The 21230-nt window shown below is 45.2% G+C and overlaps 1 protein-coding gene across 4 annotated transcripts in view; it reads left to right on the top strand.

Moving 5' to 3' along the window:
- The window catches only part of LOC109986946 (ras-associated and pleckstrin homology domains-containing protein 1-like), a 58466-nt gene that overhangs the window by 9182 nt on the left and 28054 nt on the right, over positions 1-21230 (top strand). For 3 of the 4 annotated variants that reach the window (XM_065961931.1, XM_065961929.1, XM_065961930.1), the window contains exons 2-6: positions 7792-7856; positions 19943-20110; positions 20183-20294; positions 20477-20616; positions 20848-21090. In XM_065961931.1, coding sequence (XP_065818003.1) covers positions 19943-20110; positions 20183-20294; positions 20477-20616; positions 20848-21090 — 663 coding nt within the window. In that variant the 5' untranslated portion in view covers positions 7792-7856. The remainder of the gene's footprint in view (positions 1-7791; positions 7857-19942; positions 20111-20182; positions 20295-20476; positions 20617-20847; positions 21091-21230) is intronic. The other variant, XM_020637827.3, reaches the window with a different exon arrangement.

The following is a 21230-nucleotide window of genomic DNA, read 5'->3' as shown; positions in this document are numbered from 1 at the left end:
AGTCAGGGCAAGAACGTCTGACTCTTTATCGCCTTATTTTATGAAAGACTTAAAAATTGCGTAGTCTAAATCCGACATGAGCGCACTTGAGCAAGAAGCCTCAAGTGCTCCCTGTGTGTTTACACATGGATTGAGATTCAGCAGAAACCTGGGCCCGATGTGAAGACCTTAATCTCATGTAATGTCAGCTATGATGCATCTCCAGCCGGCCAATCAGCAGCTCTGTTCACCCTTCTGCTTCTGTGTGCATTCAATTGTAATGTATTGATCGGATAGATTCAGCTTCATGCCAGAGCAGCTGCAGAGTGAAGACATCAACACGTTATAAAATCACCTTCTCGGGTTGGTTTGAATACTTCACGGCAGGTGCAGCTGCGTCTGAGAGCGTCCCGGCTGAGAACTTGTTAGAACTGGAGCAGCTCTGATGGTTTGGAGCTGAGTCAGACGACGTCTCTTTCTTTGCTCTGTCATTATATGATTAGCCCAATGACTCTGTAAGTAGGCCTACACGTTGTTTTGAAAGTGTATGTGTCTGAGCAGGACTGTTCAGCTGTGAAGACTCATTACTCGCCTCTTCTTCTCTCAGACTTTTGTATGTGTGTGTGTGTGTTGGTCGGTCCTAAAGCAGTGAGATCATAACGTCAGCAATCACACACACTATCAGTTATTCTTAGACCTATACACCCAAAGAGTCCATTAATAATGAGTTGTTCTCTCACATGTTGAAAAGGCTGTCGTTGGTTCTTGATGCTGATGTTGTTTTTGGCAGGAGCAGTTTAATCCGAGGACAGACTGTGGAAAGCTTGACTTGACTTTTTACTGTGAGGCACTTACTGTGGGTGTTGAAGGAAAAGTCGACTTGTTCACCACAAGGAGCTCAAATTGGCCAGTTTCTGGAGTTATTTTGGTGAGATTGTTTAATGTCGACACCCAGCAATGTAATATTTGGAGACATGGCATTGTTGATTAGACGGACCTCTCTTAACTACCACAAAGATAATAAATATTCAAATGTGTTCTTTTAAAGGTTTTACGGCCTTTAGCTTTTGGAACAGCTCCTCAATATCTCGTCTCCCTCACCAATCAGAATGAAGACTGGGCGGGACTTACAACATCAGGCCTTGTCAACAACAATGGTGGTCTGACTCTTCTCTGAAAGTCTGTCAGCATACGTTTGATTGGACCTGCAAGAATATGTTTGATGACCACCTACAATCAAAAACAGAGAGAGACAGCGTGCACGCAAGAGCGCATTACTTCGGCAAACTGTCCCTCGTGCAGACACATCAGCAGGAGCTGGTGTTGATGACTTTGTGGCTTTATGTGCAGAGTCAGTAAATCCATTTAAACAAACTGCTCCGTCCGTTTCAGGTGAAGCAGCAAATCAAGGAGGAGCGTCGCCAGGACACCGGGGGTAGTAGTCTGCGTTCAGGTGACAAAATGTGGTCACATCGTATAAACGCAGAATTCAGGACAATCAGAATGGGGGAAAAAAATGAATCTGGAAAAATTTCAATAGGACCCTTTAACATGTTATAAATGTAAAGATCACCATCGACGTCTTCAGCAACCAGCAGTGAGTCTATTTGAATGCCAGAAAATGTAATTTTTGTATACAAAGTTCCCTTTGTGTTTTTCTTCCAGTCCCACCATCATGTGAGCTGGACCCTGTTTGATTTGTTCAGACTCCACGGGGTCTTTCTACGACTTCCGTGCTAACGTGTGCAGCGAACACAGGCTACAGACACAGATGAGTTCATCCAACCACGGCAGTCTTTCTCTTCCGAGCTCAGCAGCTCACTGACCTTGCATGGAGCGTTTTGAGACGGTGTTCAATCAGTGAATGTGTGTGTCAAAGCAGAGAAGCAGGGTGCTGTGATTTTCCCTGACAGTTCTGCAGTGCGACCAACTCCTCTGCAGCAACACTCGACCTGTGTGTGTGTTTGTGTGTGTGTGTGTGTGTGTGTGTGTGTGTGTGTGTGTGTACCCTCTGTAATGCTTGTTGTCAGAACAGAGACGATAAGGAAAACCTCTTTACCACACTTTTGTTCTTGAATGGTTTTGTAGTCGCTGTACGTTGCTGTTTTTCGACTGTGTGTCACAAAGGTTTCCAGGATCAGCTCTCACAAATCAGACAGAAGTGTGTAGATGCACCCTGAGGGGGTCTCGCATGCTTAAACTGTGCCACTGTGCCCCTCCATCCACACAGCGGGGGGTTTACCACACTGACCACAGATTCCCATTCATTAGACAAAGACAACGTTTACTGCGCTCGCCCGCACTGATCAAGAGTGCGGGCGAGCGCAGTAAATGATGATATCATGATATCATGATATCATGAATGAACCCATGAATGAAGGTGATGGGAAATGCCAAAATAATGTCAATCACAATTTCCCAGAGTCTGCAGTTTTTTTAGAGACAGGAGAGCGGATAGAGCCAGAAATCAGAGCGAGAGAGAGAGGGCAACGGCATGCGGGAAAAGAGCCAAAGGTCAGACTCGAACCCGGGTTGCCCGCTTGCAGAGCCACATTTTACTGTACCTTTTTTTTACATTAATTAAACTGACTAGCGAAACAACTTCAGGGAGCATGATACATGTAGGCGCTGCCAAGCTTGGGATCCGGACTTGTTAGCTGCTGCTGCTTTCTGACCCTTTTTCACATGTGGATTTAAGTTTAAGTTTTTATTGTTCTTATTTATTGCATCGACTGTGGAGGCAGGTAAATGTTCCTTAGTTTATTTTTTGTTCATCAGAAGTGAACAACTTCATCCTTGCTGCCCTGCGCAGATATGAACATGTTGCTTTAGCAGGTCACCGTTACTTTAACTGAGGAAACAATCACAAATTTTACTTGTCAGCAAAACTTCTTGCGAACTGCCCGGCCAGATTGAAAATTCAGGAAATGCCGTGGCACATCAGCCAAGCTGTTTGCAGTGAAGTTACATCCTGAAAAACAGATGTTTTTAGATGTTTGTTGCACTCAGCAGTTTCTAAATCATGAACATGTTGAACTGTTTTGTCATTTGAATTCACCCAGGTTATTTTCAGTTCCAATCTCTCGTTGGCCGTCTTTGGCACGCTGCTGTTAACGGCGACCTTCCTGCTGCACAACTCTATTCTCCTCTGTATTTATTCTGCAGTCTCTGCCCTCCAGTGCTGGCAGCGTGGACCCCATTTGAAGCAAAGCAGGCTGCACATTGAACCCGAGGGTGTGTGTCAGTGCAGTAGACAGTGTTAAGTAGGTTGTGAGTCTGTGTGCTCGCTTGTTACCAGGCAGATCAGTGTATAATAACTTCTTGCAGCTCTGGCACAGTTATGGGTTTAATTCCCACTTGATCTGTTAATTACCGGCAGCGAAAAAGTGTTCACATTTTAAAACTTCAAGCTTCAGTAACGTCATCTGTAGGTTTTAAATGTTGTCCACAGTGATTTCCAGCTTTAGAAACACACTTCAGAGTAGGTGGCACTACACTTAAACTGTTGACCTGTCTCTGTACGTGTGCAGCCTTCAGCCGCTGTAGACTAAACTGTCTGCTGTCAAGAGACAAGCTGTTCTAAGTCGGTGCATTGCGGGTTATCTACCACCCCCCTATGCCTAAAGCGCCTCAGCTGCAAGTGTCCCTCATACACACACATTCATCTGTGCTAGTGAGGACACGCAATCAACTTGATTAATTCCCAAACTCCTAACCCAGATTTAATAGTCAAACGTAACCGTACAAGTCCCAACCTCCAGTCACTTTATTTGGTCCCAACAAGTGCGCAATCTAACACTGTCATAGTATTTGAAATATATTTGAATTTAAGAATTATTGTTGGGCTTTTTAATTAATTAATATTTAAACTGATTTTAACTCTTAAAATATTGGGAACCGCCAAAAGGTCCTCACAATTCAGTACTATTCTCTCTATGTGGTCCCCACAAAGGCAGATAAACAAGTAGACACACATTCCAACACGGATATGATATTTAATCTTCAGTCCTTTTAAAACAGTCTTGGGAAAGGCTAAAATGTCCTCTCAATGCACAAAATCTCCAATGCTGGTGCGCCTGTGGCCTTGTGGTTGGTGCGTCCCATGTGCAGAGGCTGTAGTCCTCGAGAGCAGGCGACCCGGGTCCGACCGGTGGCTCCTTCCCATATGTCATTCCCCACTCTCTGTCCCCAGTTTCTGACTCTGTTCACTCCCTAATCTCTAAATACAGACATAAAAAGCTAAACAGGTCTTACATTTTATTTCCAATGCTATTTGGTCCCCACACAAATACGCCCGTGGGTGGCAGACTTACACGGCAGAACAAACACCTAGCTGTGGGAGTGTCACCCACCTGGGGGAGGGGTTACTGCCCTTTGTGATGTCATGAAGGGAAAATCTCCCAACGGCCTGTTTGAGCAACACATTTTCTGAAAAGTGGAGCAGGCAAAAGATGGAGAGGATGGACTTTTCTCATCATTGGGGGTTTGTAGACAGACTAGAGACACATATTTGTGTTAGAGAAACATGGGGAAGAGAATTTTGGATTATATGTGACCTTTCAGTTTGTTTGGACCATACAGCCCACTTTTAAAGTCCATCCTTCTTTTTTCCTTGTACTGAACCCATCTGTCGTTCCTCCAAAACATCAGTGGATAAAACCACATGAGGATGCAGAGATGTTACGTAGCAGAGCTGAACTATCACAGTAAGGTTGATGGATGTACCTAAGGGTTGGGTGATGCTTAAGCAATGTTGAACAAATTTCTGTATCGTCTCTGTTGTTTTAAATCAGATTTCCAAGTCTCACTCGGAGCGACATAATGTAGAGGTGAGGCTATTGTGTTCAGATTTTAAAGCCTCTGTCTTGGCAGGTCATGTCGTTGCATAATTCTCTTTTAATGCGGCCCTTGGGGAAGCAGAAGAGTCATAAATGAAGAGTGACGAGGAGAACCAGAACTTCAGCGCCTTAAGCATTGGTAGAAGATGACCTTCAAACAAGCTTTGTTTGAATGTAACAAGCTGAAGGTAACCAAGGACAGTTGCAGATTATTGGTTTAGAAACTGAAACCAATTGCAAATGTTTGCAGTTTTTGTGCATACAATAGGCTTCATAACAGGAGTAAGAATTTATTTACTCTTCTATTAATTCTCTATGACTTCCAGATGTCTTAAGAAGAAACTGAGGCCCAGCATACAGAGCTGAAGTTGGCTGGAATGTGTCCCTGTAAAAAAGCAGTTTGAGGGTTTGATTGCAGTTTATGATTTTAGAAGTCGACAAGGTTGCCGTAAAGCTCCTGTAGAAAGTCTGTTTGAGCATTTAAAGACGTATCGAGCGGGGAGAATGATCTGAGCTGCTAGCCTGGATGATGCTGAAAGACGATGAACAAAGCCTGTTGAATGAGCCTAAAAACAAACAGGACTCCTGGAATGTTTGGAAACTCTGAAAAAAGGATACTCATTACGCAACACTCTCCACCACCGGATGATATTTATAGCACCAACAGATTGTTATTAACCAACTATCAGAGACATTTACTGCACCAATCCCATTGGAGGGCAGATGGTCAACCACGAGCTCGTTATGAAAGCGTGTTGTTAGCTGATTCTTCTGAATACTTCCCTGTGGAGTAAGCGGTTACAACACAGTGGGATGAAAGAGGAACTATTTTACATGACACATCCGTTTTTAATTCCTGAAATGAGATCGTAGTGTAAAGAAGAATGTCACAACCGCATCGCTCCGACTGAACTTTGGCACATTTTAAGGAAGTCTGAATCATTGAGAGCGTTAGCTCCATGGCAACAGATCTCCGGGAGTACAGATTGTTCTGCTACTGTCAGTTGGTTTTCAGGGACGTTCTGTTGCTATAGCAACCTTAAGAGCTCATCAGTGTGGTTCAGGAAGTAAAAATCCTGTTTTTTTTTCTCCATAACCGATTTGATTATCCGCCATGATGTCATAACCATCACAGGTAGACCGACCTGAATGGGAAACGATGGTTTATGCTCCTGGGAGACACAAGTTCGTCTGATATCAACCTCGTTTTAAGACAAACGTAGTTCATTCACGATGTCAGGAAAAGGAACTACACTACCCATGACCAAAGAGTGTCACTTTGGTGTCACAGATGTGGTGACATCTGTGATTGGTGGAGCTTGCTCTTACCATGGCCATGTTTCTCGCCCCGGGCGCTGAATATAAACAGATAGTTTAGCTTGCAGGCTAGCTAGTTAGTTGGCTAACATGAAATGTACTAATAACACTTGTATTAACATTAAGAACACGATAACAACGACTAAAGTTACATTTAAGAAGAAGAGGGGTCACTCGCAATGGATTGTGGGATTTGTAGTTACTTGCCCCCCCCCCCCATCTTCAAAGTGTGTTTGGCTTACTTAGCTGTGCTCTTACATGGACTGTGAGTGCAGACGAAGCCGTTCTTTCTATTATCTTTGTATGTGATCTTTTCATTACCTTGCAAAGCCCTGAAGTCTGAGCCGTGGACACTTTTGTTCGACATTTTCTGCACTGCCATGAAGGTCTGTGGCACGGAGCCATGAGCCACATCGGGCCTTTTTATGAGAGAGAAGCATCAAAGCTACTAACCAAAAAAGACAAGTGCTAAATTAGGGCTGCATGTTGTCTTCAGCTGTTTTGCATGTTTGCTTGTTGTGGTTTCGATGTTCTGGGCTTGGAGGGTCAATGAGCAACGTGGATGTTCTGAAGTACCCATGAGCAGCGCACTGGGGGAGGGAAGATAAGTGTGCGTTTGTCCCAACAACAGGGTTGTTGTTGTTTCAGCCATCAGCTACTGATCATATGAGGCTGCTAATGATCTTATGCAAGGCAGGATTGAAGTGTGCTTGTGCGTGTGCGTGTGCGTGTGCGTGTGCTTGTGCGCGCTTGGAACGATGTAATTTTCTTCTGCACCATGTGATCTGTGGACATTTTTTTTTAATTTGTACACTCACACACACATGCATATGCATGTGACAGATGACATCATGCACACTTCAACTCCCCAAACACACAGACACATATTTAACTTTTACACACAGTTTTTGTTTCCACCCGTGTTTGTGTGCTGGTTAAGGTCAGACGTGACTAAAGCATGATTAAATCTGATGTAATGAGCTGTGATCAGTGAGCGAAATGTCACCAATTTTCAGCTGAGTCAGCAAATCCTGATCAGGGAGAGACTCAAAGATGAAACATGAACAAGGAAAATAAAAATGGAGGGAAGGAAAAAGACAACAGAGAGAGAGAGAGAGAGAGAGTTTGGGGTTGACAGAAAACGGAAACAAACTGGAGATGAGAGAGGAGAGGCTAAAGCCGTGTATTTAAAATGTTGTTGTCTGTCACTTATTTTTAGGTCACACACATCCAGCCTGCTCAGCGTGATAGCAAAACACACACTAGTGCCACCTGCTGATAGCACATTTGGTGTGTAGACAGCTGCCAGGTGTGTGTGTGTGTGTGTTTGAAGTTGTTTGATGTGGAGCTAGGCTAACAGTTTCCACCTGTTTTTAGTGTTTGTGCTAAGCTAAGCAATCTCAGTAGTGGATCCACAACGATGAACTTTTGCTTACATTCTCCTTAGACTCTGGGTTAAACAGAAAACAGGAGCAGCATGTTCCTTTAAGAAGCCTTTAAACTGTACCAAAGTGTTCAGGCACTGGTTGTTCCAAAGCCTATTGTCAGAAGCTCAGCGTGGTTTTTTTTTAGAGAGTGCTGTTGGCAGGAAGGAAGACCATGTAGAGGAAATATGATCATGTATCATAATAAGTTTTCTTTCTCTCCGTCTCTGCAGGGTGATTGAATTTGTCCACGCTGTGCTGTGTTGGAGCTGGACTGAGCAGTGTTCGCAGACCAAAGGTAAACAAAATTTAATACTGAAAGCCGATTTCACACATGCACTCCTGATCATTTCTGGAGAATTTCGAGAGGACCGCCCCTGAAATCCTCCGGATGAAGTTGGAGAGAAACATTCAGCTCTTTGTGTTGCACACATGCAGCTCTGTATTAAAACCTCAGGAGGTTTTCAGGAGTTTTGTGCAGGTGTGAAAGCTCTATTACTGTCTCTTGAACCGATACTATTCTTTTCTTGGGTGGGCCGCATGTTTTCTTTCACGCTCCAGGGCCTGCAGACTTTTTCAGTTCTTCTTATCTTGGGACGAGGATGACCCAAATTAACTAAGAATTTGATCAACCCCATTTCTTGTTTCAACGTGACAACGCCCTTGTGCAAAAGCCTGGTAGGTTGAAATATGGTTTTCCCAATTTGGTGTGCAAGAACTTTCCTGGCTTGCCCGGCGTCCTGCCATAGAATGCAGCCAAAGTATTTGGAATCAACTGGAACAGTGAATAAAGCCTGGCTTTACTGCCCGACATCAGCAGCCAACCCTGCTAAGGCTCTTGTTGCTGAATAAGAGCAAATTCCTGAACCCTAAAATCTGGTGTTAATCCTGAACCCAAGAAGAATGGAGGCTGTTACAGCAGGCGAGTGTGCAGGTCATTTGGAGTAACACCAATCTTTCAGATTAGTGATTCCATAGCAGGGGTAGCTGTCTGCAGGGGGGGACAGGTTGAGTCGATTATTGAGAAGTAAAAGTATTAAACATAAGAAAAAGGAAATGATGAGTTAATTGAGTAGTATGTAACCATACTGAGCAGCGCCTCATATTGCAATAATGTGTAACAACCAGCCTGCAGAGAAGGCGATACTCTGGCAGCTTTATGTTGGTCAGCAGGAGCTGGGGATCGAACCCCCGACCTTCCTGTTGAGAGACAACCGACTCTACCAACTGAGCCACAGCAGCCCCCAACTGAAATGTTTGTAAACCATTGGTGTACAGTCCAAGTTCAAATACTAAAGCTCTATTTTGTAATATTTCCAAACTGCATGTCAAACCGCTCTCTGCATAATTGACGTGTAATTACTATTCTGTAAACCTACAAACTGCTACTATGGCCGCTATCAGCCCGACTACACACTGCTCCCTTTATATTTCCAGACTCCCCTTTTTTAAAGCATACCCTTAAAACTTTTCTGAAATGTTATTTAAACTGGTCTTGGGTGTGTGGAAAAGCTTGAGCTGACATCTGGTTCAGACTTTGTTAGAACCCCGCTGTGTTCATAGTTGAGGCAAAGCCAAGCATACGACATTCTTCTATGAACGTCCTGCATGTCACTTTTCCTGTTTGAGTCCATAAATATTAAACCAAGCGCTGAAGTGATGGTTTAAAAAACTCTGTCGAGGTGTCCAAAATAAATGTTCCTTTAGTGGCTCTATGAAGAGGAATCACTCCAGACCTCGGATGGTCTCCTGGACCCGTTGTTGTTGTGTTTCATCGCTCTTGAGCTCTGTGGAAAACTTGATGTCCCCGTGGTGAGAGGCTCCAACATTCGACCACAGCCAACTGTCGAGTGCCAGACTTATAACTCTGTAGTCAGTGCAAACTTATCCTGGTCCAATTAAAACAGACATCATGTCATCTACATGAGCGACCACAAGACTATGGTATTTTATGTTGTTATTTATTGAACCAGGTTTGTCCCGATGAGATTAAGAACATCATTATCGAAGAGAGAGCTGGCAGAGACAGTCAGCAGCACAAACACAAAGTATAAATCAAAAACACTTAACATTTGGATTAAAGTACCAACATCTAACTCTGACTCCTAGTGATTAAGATGGGTACTGCAGTCTAAATTCTAAACATTGTAGAGAGCTGTCCCGCCCCCTCCTCTCTAGAGTTGATGCTCACTCAGGTTGCCATGTGGTGGACCCTGAAGGTGTCAGCTCTGCATCGGTCTGTAAACCTTTCTGCTTTCTAACCTCTCTCCATTTTTCAAAAGTATCTCCAATATTGATCCTAGTTTGAGCACGTTTCTGCTCGTGGAGCTTATTAGAAACATGCAGAGGCTTTTTAGGTCGGGTACAATCACTTCTATCTGAACCAGTTCTCTTGCCCGCTTCCATCGCTGCAACACCTGTTGGTTTGACCTGATAACTGCTCTCATATCTGGCAAACCGAGGGGCGTCTAAAACGGCCGTGTGTGTGGGGGTGGGGGGTGCCTTAAAACCGCCTACCTTCTCTGGTCCAAACAAATGCAGAGCATTCAGGACCAGAATCTAAAGTTATAAGGAGGACATACTGGGCTGCTGCATTGTCGTCAGAGAAGCCAGCACTTTAATGTCTGATCATATAGTAAGGTCACTTTATCATTTCACTCACTTCACATCTCACTGACTGGTTTGGATGGAGCTAAGTTTTATCTCAATGTCAGATGGTCACTGTAATAATTTGATTTCATGGATGTTAAACAAATAAGGACAAATCAGTCATGTCAATTTCATCTCAGCATCTTTCACTTAAGCAGAACCAGAATACCGAAAATGAATTAAAGTCTGTCTCTTCTAAAGTTAACTGTGGGATCGTATTTCTCAGGGAGAAGTTTTGTCCAACTTTTAAGTGGTCAAATTGGTCATAAAAAAAGGCGTACACATTTGTGCTTACACATGAATAAACGCGATACCATCAAACGTGACCTTCTCTGAGTGGCGGCTGTAGTGATGAGATGTCAGTGTATAAGTTGGAGTGTGTGTGAATAGAGAACGGTTGGTTTGGGATCATATATGGTTTCTATGAAGATCAGTCGGTTGATTCAGAAACGTGCAGGGAGTGTTTGGGATGCTGCCTTGTTATCATTCAGTTTTGGATCCAGTATAGCTTCACACACAAACAGCTGCAGCAGCACTGATGGTCGTATCAAAGGGGTCAGTGTGTACATATAAATATACACTCTATATATACGCAGTGTGTGGTTGTGGGCAGATGTGAGGGAGTGGCTCATGTTTCTACGTTTATTATAAGGGGCTGTTTGGGTTTGGCAGCTTGGGACGGGTAAACATGTAAAATAATGTCTCATCATGAGAAGTCTGAGTGAAGCTGAAGGCGGCCGTACAGGAGCACACCGCGTCTAAACACAGCGTTCATGTGATCCTCATGAAACACATAAAGGACAATAGGTTAGTTGTACTGGGCTCTAGAGATCAAATATCTCAACAACTTTAGGGTGGACTGGGACAGGGAGGGCTGTGGCTCAGTGGTAGAGTCGTTTTGATCCCCAGCTCCTGCAAGTACATGTCAATGTGTCCATGTGCAAGACTCTTGCGTCAGCGGTGTGTGAATGGGAACAGGGTGAATGTGGAAATAAAGCGAGGTAGACACTCCAAAATCATCGGACCGATTTTAGGCCCTCCCTCCCCCTTCAGATCAAGCGAAGGCCAGATTGTCAGATTTATCTATTTAAAATACAACTACTGTTAACCTACTACTAAAGGAATCACCCGCCTTACCTGATGAACTGTTGAGATTTGTGTCGCTGCTGTAAGCATTTCCAGTTATTGTAAGCAATCCATAAAAATCAACTGAATCTGTTGGAGAATTTAGTTTGTTCAAATGTCTGTACATGCAGAGTTTGCCCCCCCCCCCCAAAAAAAAAACTTAAACCAACTCTGGAGGTCAACTGTGATCATTTAATTATAACCAAAACAGAAACCCCCTTTGATTCTGGTCTTCACCGATCCTCTGGCTCCTCCCTCCCTCCAGAGTTTATGTTGTCTGAAGTGCTGTGATGTCATGATCTCAGAATAGCACAGTGGTGACTACACTTTCCATAATGGACTTCCAGCGAGCCTGTGTGTGTGTGTGTGTGTGTGTGTGTGCGCGTGTGCTGGAAATGTTGTGGACCCACTTGAGTAAATGGGCAGCAGGGTTGAGTACGGTAAATCTATTGAAATACAGAAGGATCAACTTCCTGCTGTTTGTTTCTTGCAGATCAAAAATAGAACTCGTTTGTTTGCTAAATCAGGAACGTGTGCATCTTTTTTAGCACGACTTTGAGCCGTGCTCAACATGAACAACAAAGAGCTACGACTGTAAACAAACCTTCATGCTGTGCAGCCAAAAGTAACACCAGAAGCAGGGGAAGCTAATTGATTCTGTTTTTGTTGCACATGCTGGAAGCTTTAGATGTGAGAAAACAAAGAGAAACACGCTGACGCAGAGCCAACGCCGTGGAGGTCAGACCACCTCCACTCCCTCTCTGTAATAATCTCCCTTCCTTGTATTGAGAGGCCGAGGCAGCTGTCGATACGAGCCAGTGAAACCAACAGGAAATGATGTAATCCCTCCTGTCGGTCCCAGGGGAAGTGATATCATCGTAGCTGGATCAGCAGGGGCGGCTCCTCGCTCCTCCTCTGCTTCCTCTGCCTCCTCCTTTATTCTCCTCCCCGTGTGATACGAGAGAAATGTTTCAGTCACAATTACGTAAGATCCAATCAAACTTTGATTCAGCACATGATGTAACCTGATTTTAGAGATGTAAGGGGCTAATGGTTCAAATTCAGTTGAGGAATAAGAGTTACATTTGGAGCATACAGCTTCTAAAAGTGGAATATCTTGTGATTTCTTTCCTCTGTTATGAGAGTAGAGTGAGTTTTCTTTGTTTGCAGACATTAAAGGATGCTGTTTAAGGTCCAATCAGTGAGATGTGTAGTGAGTGAAATGATAAAGGTACCTCACTATATGATCAGACATTAAGGAAACGTGCTATGTTGAAGTGCTGGCTTCTCTGACAACAATGCAGCAGCCAGTATGTCCTCCTTCTAACTTTAGATTCTGGTCCTGAATGCTCTGGATTTGTTTGGACCAGAAGAAGGTAGGCGGTTTTAAGGCACCCCCACACATGGCCATTTTGGACACCCCTCGGTTTGCCAGATATGAGAGCAGTTATCAGGTCAAACCAACAGGTGTTGCAGCGATGGAAGCGGGCAAAGAGAACTGGTTCAGATAGAAGTGATTGTACCCGACCTAAAAAGCCTCTGCATGTTTCTAATAAGCTCCACGAGCAGAAACGTGCTCAAACTAGGATCAATATTGGAGATGCTTTTTGAAAAATGGAGAGAGGTTAGAACGCAGAAATGTTCTGATTGTTCAGATTTACTTTAAAGTTGAACGCATATGAAACAATGAAGCGAACGACGCGTTTTGCAATGCAGCTTCCGGGTGTCGTCTAGCCCCTCCTTCGTTCTTCCAACATCATCATGTCAGTTATTTTGATAGCTCGGGTACCACCCAGTCGTCTGTCATATCGGTATAGACGGTCAGGTCACGGCACCACAACACAACTCGCCGAATCACAGTGAGCATCGTAACAGACAGAAAGATCGTCTGCTTCTAATCTCTGCATTACGTCCAACAAGTCCAGTGTGTGATTTCCAGCTCGCGTCTGCACACTCGGTACATTTCCAAAACTGAAGAGAGACGCCAGGCGAGCAGAGAGATTCTCGTACTCCACATGTCTGCTGAATGAAAGAGAGACGAGCATGCAGGCATGAAAAACAGTCTCTCTGCAGAATCACTGTCTTACTTGGCAGCGCTTCAGGCCTCACACACACACACACACACACACACACACACACACACACACACACACACACGCTCACACACACACGCACACACACGCTCACACACACACACACAAACACACAGTGTGGATCCTCTGGCTAATTATGTACCCTGGCGAGACACAAACACACACTCACAAACACACACACATACGGGCGCTGTGTGTGCTTTATTTACAGCGCCTAGTTGAGCATGACTGACGACATTAAAGCTAAAAGTCCGAGAGTGACTGAAACGAAACGAAACATTTACGTCTTCCACTGACTGTTTGACTTCTCATGTCAGATGACGTTTCTTTACTTTATTAGAAGAATTTAAATTAATAACCAAAAGTAAACAAAGTATAGAATGAAAAAGATTGAACAGTGTTTTTATGTTGTTGTGAGGTACGGACAGAGCAGATACGATGTTTTGTGCCGTTGTTCCTGAGTTTAAAATGAGATTGTGTGACTCTTTGATCCAGTAGATGTCGCCCTTGAGCTCCAGCATGAAACCAAAAGAAAGTTCTGTTTAAAACTGCTGAAAGACTCAGGGCTGACAGCGCCAGTGCCATTTTCAACACTTCATCACAGCGGTGTGAAAATGGTCTTCTCGTATCATAACAACGAGCTACCGCCCCCTGCTGGCATGGAGAGTTATATCCTCTCGCACATGTGCAGAACGTAGGTGGTGGTTGGCCGTCGGCTGTAGTCTTTGCGGTGTGTTCAAGTGCAACTTTTTGGCCAAGACGTGAGGCGACGCCACAGGCAGCCTTTGTAGCCACTAGTTCTTTGCCGTCTGCTTGGTGTGTCAGGGCCTTAAGACGTTCAGAGACAACCGAGTTCAACCCAGTTTACCCCCTTGATCCTTATATCCCCCCATGAAGAGCAGTCCAAAGTAATTTAGAAAGATAAAGAAGGAGAAGAGGAACCTTACTGTGTGTGTGTGTGTGTGTGTGTGTGTGCGCGTGTGTGTGCGTGCATTGTGTGTGTGAGAGGAAGATAGAGAAACATATCAACTTTCTGTCTGGATTCACTCATTCCTCCTTTTTTTCTGGAACTGATTTATAGCTACGCCTCATAAAAACCAACATCCAGGCCTGAAAATACTGTGTGTGTGTGTGTGTGTGTGTGTGTGTGTGTGTGTGTGTGTGTGTGTGTGTGTGTGTGTGTGTGTGTGTGTGTGTGTGTGTGTGTGTGTGTGTGTGTGTGTGTGTGTGTGTGTGTGTGTGTGTGTGTGTGTGTGTGTGTGTGTGTGTGTGTGTGTGTGTGTGTGTGTGATTTCCTGATATAGCGCCGTGGGAACAGGCCTCACTCTAAGCACTTGAAGGAGCTCTAAAACCTTTGCTGTTGTTGTTTTGTTGTGGCAGTGGTGGACGCTGGGAGACTGGGAGCTGCCCGGTGCAGATGCTGCACGTTGCTCAAGGGCACGAAGGCAGCAGACGTTTGTGGAGTCAGCAGGGAGGAGAAACCGTGAGAGGAGGTTTCTTTAAAGTCTGTTTTTTTTTACATGAGGCGTTAACTCCTCAATGTGTCCTCTCTCCTCTCCTCTCCTCTCCTCTCCTCTCCTCGTGTTTCCGCTCCTTTGTCTTGTTTCCTTTCCGTCTTTTCTCTATTTCATGCCTCGCGTCTCTGCTTATAGTATCCCTACATGTTCCCTCTTTTCCTTTCCTCCGCTCCTCTGTCTACTTCTTTTGTTTTGTCTTTTTATCCTTTACCCTCCCTTTTTTGTCTCCTCTCCTCTCATTCACTTCCTCTTCTATCCTCTCCTTCTTCTTGTCTCCTTTCATCCAGCCTCCCCCTCTTATCCTATCCTCTCCTCTTCTATTAATTCTCTCTACTGATCTCTGATCCTCCTTGTTTCCTTTAGCCTCCTCTCTTCAATCCTCCTCCGCTCGTTTTTGTCTCTGCGTCCAACCCGCTCCAGCTTTCTCCTCTTCTCACGGCTCCTCGCTTTTCAACTCCCTAACTTTTCTCTCAAGCTTTTCTTTTATGTCTCTCTGTCCTTCTCCTCTCCTCTTTCCTTGTGTCTTGTGTTTCCTCCTTCTTTTTCTCATCCTCTCATCTCTTCCAGTCTTCTCTCCATCGATGGCTCCTCTTAGTCTTTCTTTTCCTCTCGTGTTCTTACCCATCACCTACTAGTTACCTCTTTATTCAGTTTGTCTCCTCTCCTCTCCTCTCCTCTCCTCTCCTCTCCTCTCCTCTCCTCTCCTCTCCCTGTGTGTTCTCCAACAACGTATACACTCGTCTTCTCTGCCACACTACAGCTGTCCAGAACTGTTTTTTACTCCGTGTCAGGTCAGAGGTTGAAGTCATTTCCTGGCTGCTGAAGCTTGCGGAGTATAACAGTTGTTTAAAACAAGGCACGTGTTTATGTATCTGCAAAGAGAAGTGTTGAAGGCATGCTTACATTAAATGAACCTTTTTTTTTTTTTGATCTGACGACTTCATGCATTACACCCGATATAGACCCGATATAGTGATCAGCACAGTTTGACTCTGGAAGTCTGGACGGCTCTGTTTTAGCTGAACACGATGATAAATGTTTACTTACTGTTTTTTGTTCCCCTCCCTCTGATAAAAACAGAGGAGAGATGAAGGGATAAAAGTGAGACTGTTTGATACATTATGGAAAAAGAGGAGGAGGAGGAGGAGGAAAAACATCAGCAGCCGAGGAAGGAGGGAGAGAAATTAAGTGAAAGAAAAGCTGAGGAGTCGTAGGAGGACTGAGGGATGATTGCATGGTTTCAGTCTGACAGACAGGAGGAGTGTGGCTGCAGCAGCAGTGTAATTACTGTTTACTTTGGACGGACACACACACACACACACACACACACACACACACACACACACACACACACACACACACACACACACACACACACTCAGCACTTACAGCCCATCACTGTGACTTGCTGCCTCAGCTCGGTTTGATGGAGAGCTGGTTTTAAGACTCTGTCTGGTGGTGCATTCGAGTGATATCTGACACACAACGTCCAACACATTTACAGATCTTGTAAAAGACGCACAAATGCGTTTCTGCAGGATGTCCATGACGCACAAAGATGGAGTCTGCAAATACTACAACTACAGTGATAACCAGTAACCTTAATATCTAAAACATAACTAGAGCCGTTTTCACATCTGATCTCCTGAAAACTTCTAAAGAATCTCAGCAGGACTGCTCCTGAAATCCTCCTGATCTGGTTGTTCACACATGCAACCTCACAGCGCGAGACTCACCCTGCAGACAGGAGGGGGGGGCGAGACTAGACAAGACAAGCAACAGAGAGTGGAAGTAGAATTGTACGATCTACTTCATTGAAACAAACGCTGCTGACGACCAACTTCAACAAGCTGATCAGGAGGAAACCTTTACCGCCTCACACCAGAGCAGGTCACCAGATCCGTGGATCCATACATGGAGGTTTGCAGTGCCAATTTGGAGGTCTGAAAATATGGTTACCCTGTGTTACTGTGCACTTTTCACAGCTTATTTACTGGACCCAGTTTTATCCAAATCAACAACCTCACTGCAAAAACAATCAAAACTAAAGACGCTGAGATGCTCCTGGGAGCTGCAGAGTTTGCGATCTTCTCTCCGTGCAAAGCTCTTCACATCACATATTTTCTTCTGCTCAGCTATTGGTGTGAAAACATTGATTAGTGCAGCTTTAAGCTTTCACAGTGACACATTCAGGTCGGCTTAAATGTGTCATTGTTGAAGACATGGAGGCTGGGAACCGTCACATCTAGATAAGAGCACACTGCATTATTTTAATGACGTAAACAGATGAGTTATCACGTTTTCTCACATTGAAGCGTCACTGTGGAGCTGAGTTTTCTGATATTTTAGAGGCAGGTTTGTGTTCAATGTTCTATTCCTCACTCGCTCGGGGGTTGAGCTCCATCCGAGCATCGAGCTGAGTCCATGTGCGACGTGAAGTGAATCTTTTCCTCTTCTGTGGGTTTTTCCTGCACAGAAAAGAGCTTCGTTTGTCGGCCTGAATCTAACCTCGGCCTGTGGGGAAACGGCAGATTGTTGTACGGAGGTGCAGCTGTGAGAGTTTTCACAACGCTCCTCTAGTCCCTCGGCAGTCCCCCAACACACACACACACACACACACACACACACACACACACACACACACACACGCTTACCCTATCCTCTAGCCTAAATGACAGACCGTGCAAACCACAGGGATCTAATTGTAGCACCGCTCCTCAGTGTGACCAAGTGTGTGAGTGTGTGTGTGTGTGCTGTTTTTCAATGTATATGTGTATGGGTGTGTGACACTCTGCTCTCTAATCTCATATGTGTGTTTGTGTGTTGGCTAGCTGTCACTCCCCAGAGAGGGAACAAGTGGGGGACGACGGCAAAAACTGTTCCCCAGGAATAGCACGCTGTGTGCTGGGCAATACTTTTGGGTCGCCTGGTTTGAGATCTGGAGGAGAGGAAGAAGGAAGGGAGGTGGAGGAGAGGCAGGGAGGATTTTAGTGCAGATGGAGAAGGGCATGAAAAAGACACATTGATGATATGATGTTTGATTCATGTTGCAGAAACGTTCAATTCGACATTTTTGCAACTATTAAAGGAGCAATATGTAACTCTGACACCTAGCCTTTAAAATGGGTACTGCGGTCCAAATTCAAAACATTGTAGAGAGCTGTCTCCCAACCCCCCCCCCCCCTCTCTAGAGTCGATGCTCACGCAGGTTGCCATGTGGTGGACACTGAAGCTTCAGTGTTTAGCCAGCTCTGCATCTGTCTGTAAACCTTTCTGCGTTCTAACCTCTCTCCATTTTTCAAAAGCATCTCCAATATTGATCCTAGTTTGAGCACGTTTCTGCTCGTGGAGCTTATTAGAAACATGCAGAGGCTTAACAAACATCCATCCATCACCTATGCCGCTTTACCTGTTTGGGGTCTAGGGGGTGCTGGAGCCGATTCTAGGTGTCATTGGCCGAGAGGCGGGGTTACACCCTGTACTGTTCACCTTCCAATCACAGGGCTGACATATAGAGATAGACAACCAGCCACACTTGCATTCATACCCACAGACAATTTAGAGTCACCAGTTAACCTAACGAGCATGTCTTTGGACTGTGGGAGGAATCACGAAGAGTTTATATCAAAAATCCTTAACTCAACATTCCCAAGAATTCCACCCGACTTCTTCACCCTCGAGGACGGAGCGGTTTGTTCTGCGGTCTAAAAATAATTCTCATAATAATCACGAACATGATTCATAACAAAAGAACAGAAGCGGCGTGAAGAGGAAATCCAGGGGAAAGGTCGAGACAGATTAAGAGCGAGTGCCTGTTTGTGTAACCAACACACTTTGAAGAGAGGGCTGCTGTGATTAATGACGCCAATAACCCTGCTGCACTCACACTCAAACACACACACACACACACACACACACACACACACACACACACACACACACACACACACACACACACACACACACACACACACACACAGAAACACACAGACACACATACATACACACAGAAACACACACACACACACACACACACACACACACACACACACACACACACACACACACAGGAACACACAGACACACATACATACACACACATATACAGAAACACAGAGACACACTCACACACACACACACACACACAGACACACACATGCTGACACACACACAGAGTTATGATAACATATCGGGGTCTCAGCTGGGATTCAGATCAGAGACAAAGACACTCAGCAGCTGTTGAGTCGTTCTGTGTTAACAACCAGTAGCATCACACGCTCTAAACTCAAGTCAAACTTAGGGCTGACATCTTTTCACAGAAAAGAACATCAGGACAAAAGCAGAGGGTCTCCTGCTCCGGAAAATGATCAGTTTGGTGATTTAAAAAACAAAAGAACACAGCAAACAAAGCAGCTTCAGGTTAGAATCCAGCGTTCCTTAGGAGGCTATTCAGCAGGTGGAGCGTGGACTGGAGGGGCGGGGTGAGCATCGATCAGTGTACCCCCGGACCCTCTGTAGAGAACACGTGTCTCTGCTTCCTCTTAAACATCTTTTGAAAGTATTTAAACTGTCTGATGAATATGCTGTTAAGATGTGTTACATTCCCTCATGGCTCATGTCAGCTCTCAGGGAAAGCGGTTCAGTCTGCATCTCGTCTTCATAAACTACAAACAGCTGGACTCTCTCCGTGTCCTCTTAAACATTTCACTCCCTGCTGTCATCTCACTGCAGCTTTTTAAAAACCTGTCTTAATCTGGACTGTAGATGCTTCAAGAGGCTCCAAGTGAGATATGAAAGCTGTGACCTTTGACTCCTTTGCTCACGTCACCATGGTAATGCAGGAGTTTTTAAATTCTGAGAAAACATGAAACCAGAACCTGAAATAAAACAGTTGCATGTAATACATGCATCTGGCCACTAGATGGAGCTGAGCGGTCACGCTGTACTTCAGTTGCTCTTGAGTGAACCATGACTCCGTCCTTCTTGTGTCCTCTCTTCAGATGGATCAGCTGTCAGACGAGGAGGTGTCGGTGAGGGAGGACGAGGAGGAGGAGGAGGACAGCGATAAGGAGGACCAGGACCTGGATAAGATGTTTGGAGCCTGGCTGGGGGAGCTGGACAAACTCACACAAGTACACAGAAGTTATTTGGCTGCAGGAAACATTGATGTATGACTTTTTTTCTTCTTCTGCTAAACCATGAAAACAGACACACTGACTTACACTCTCTGCTCGCTCTAGAGTCTGGATGATAAACCGGAGCAGCCGCCGCCGCCGCAGAAGAAAGCTCCCCTCAGACAAGAAACCAACATGGCCAACTTCTCCTACAGATTCTCCATCTACAACATCAACGGTCCGACATAAACACACATGAATCACACACACACACACACACACACACACACACACACACACACACACACACACACACACACACACACACACACACATCGTGTATATCCTGCTCTGTGATGTTGTCTTACCTCTCTCTCTCTTTCTCTCTCTTTCTCTCTCTCTCTCTCTCTCTGTCTGCAGAGGCGTTGAATCAGGGGGAGAACGTGGACCTGGACGCTCTCATGGCTGACCTCTGCTCAATCGAACAGGAGCTCAGCACCATCAACTCTAAACCCAACAGTGCTAGCGGCATGGCTCGCCTCGGGCTGACCGACACCAAGGTGCGCACACGTAAATAAACTACCAACCACTGAGCCACATATGAAGAGTTAGGCCACCTTTTTTGTTGCTGTTGGCCGTAGTTATTTTTTGAAGGTGGATGTCAAAGTTCGAGTTTGTGTCAGACTTTGTACTTTTGTACTTGAAGGATTCTGAACAAAGTAACACCAGGGAGCTGATTCACTCTGAGGCGCTACAGACACTTCTCACTGAGTCTTTCCACGCTTGTTTAGGTCCGCCAGAAGCCTCCAGCAGGGCGCGGCAGCAGGCAGCAGCCAGCAGGGGGCGGTGCTGGCGGTGGAGGCGGCAGCAGTAACAGTGTGAGCGGGGGAGGGGGCAGCAGCGGGGCGAGCAGCAGCAGCAGCAGCACCAGAGCGTCACCTGCTGGCACCATCAGAGCTCCAACAGGGCATCATGGGAGACCGGCGCTGGCCTCCAACTTCAGCCTGGACGACATCACCGCCCAGCTGGAGAAGGTGTGTGTGTGAGCGTGGACTCTGTTGTTTAAATCTTAGTCTGTGTGGACGTGTCCTCTACACGTAAGACGTCCTTTCTTTCACTCCCACGAGCACTCGTCATATCAGCAGGAAATTCTGAAGACGGCGTGCTTCGATAT

The sequence above is a fragment of the Labrus bergylta genome, chromosome 13 (genome assembly GCF_963930695.1).
Source record: "Labrus bergylta chromosome 13, fLabBer1.1, whole genome shotgun sequence".
Classification (NCBI taxonomy): domain Eukaryota; kingdom Metazoa; phylum Chordata; class Actinopteri; order Labriformes; family Labridae; genus Labrus; species Labrus bergylta.
Note: the sequence above shows the minus strand (reverse complement) of the source record. Positions and strands in the feature narration are given on the sequence as shown.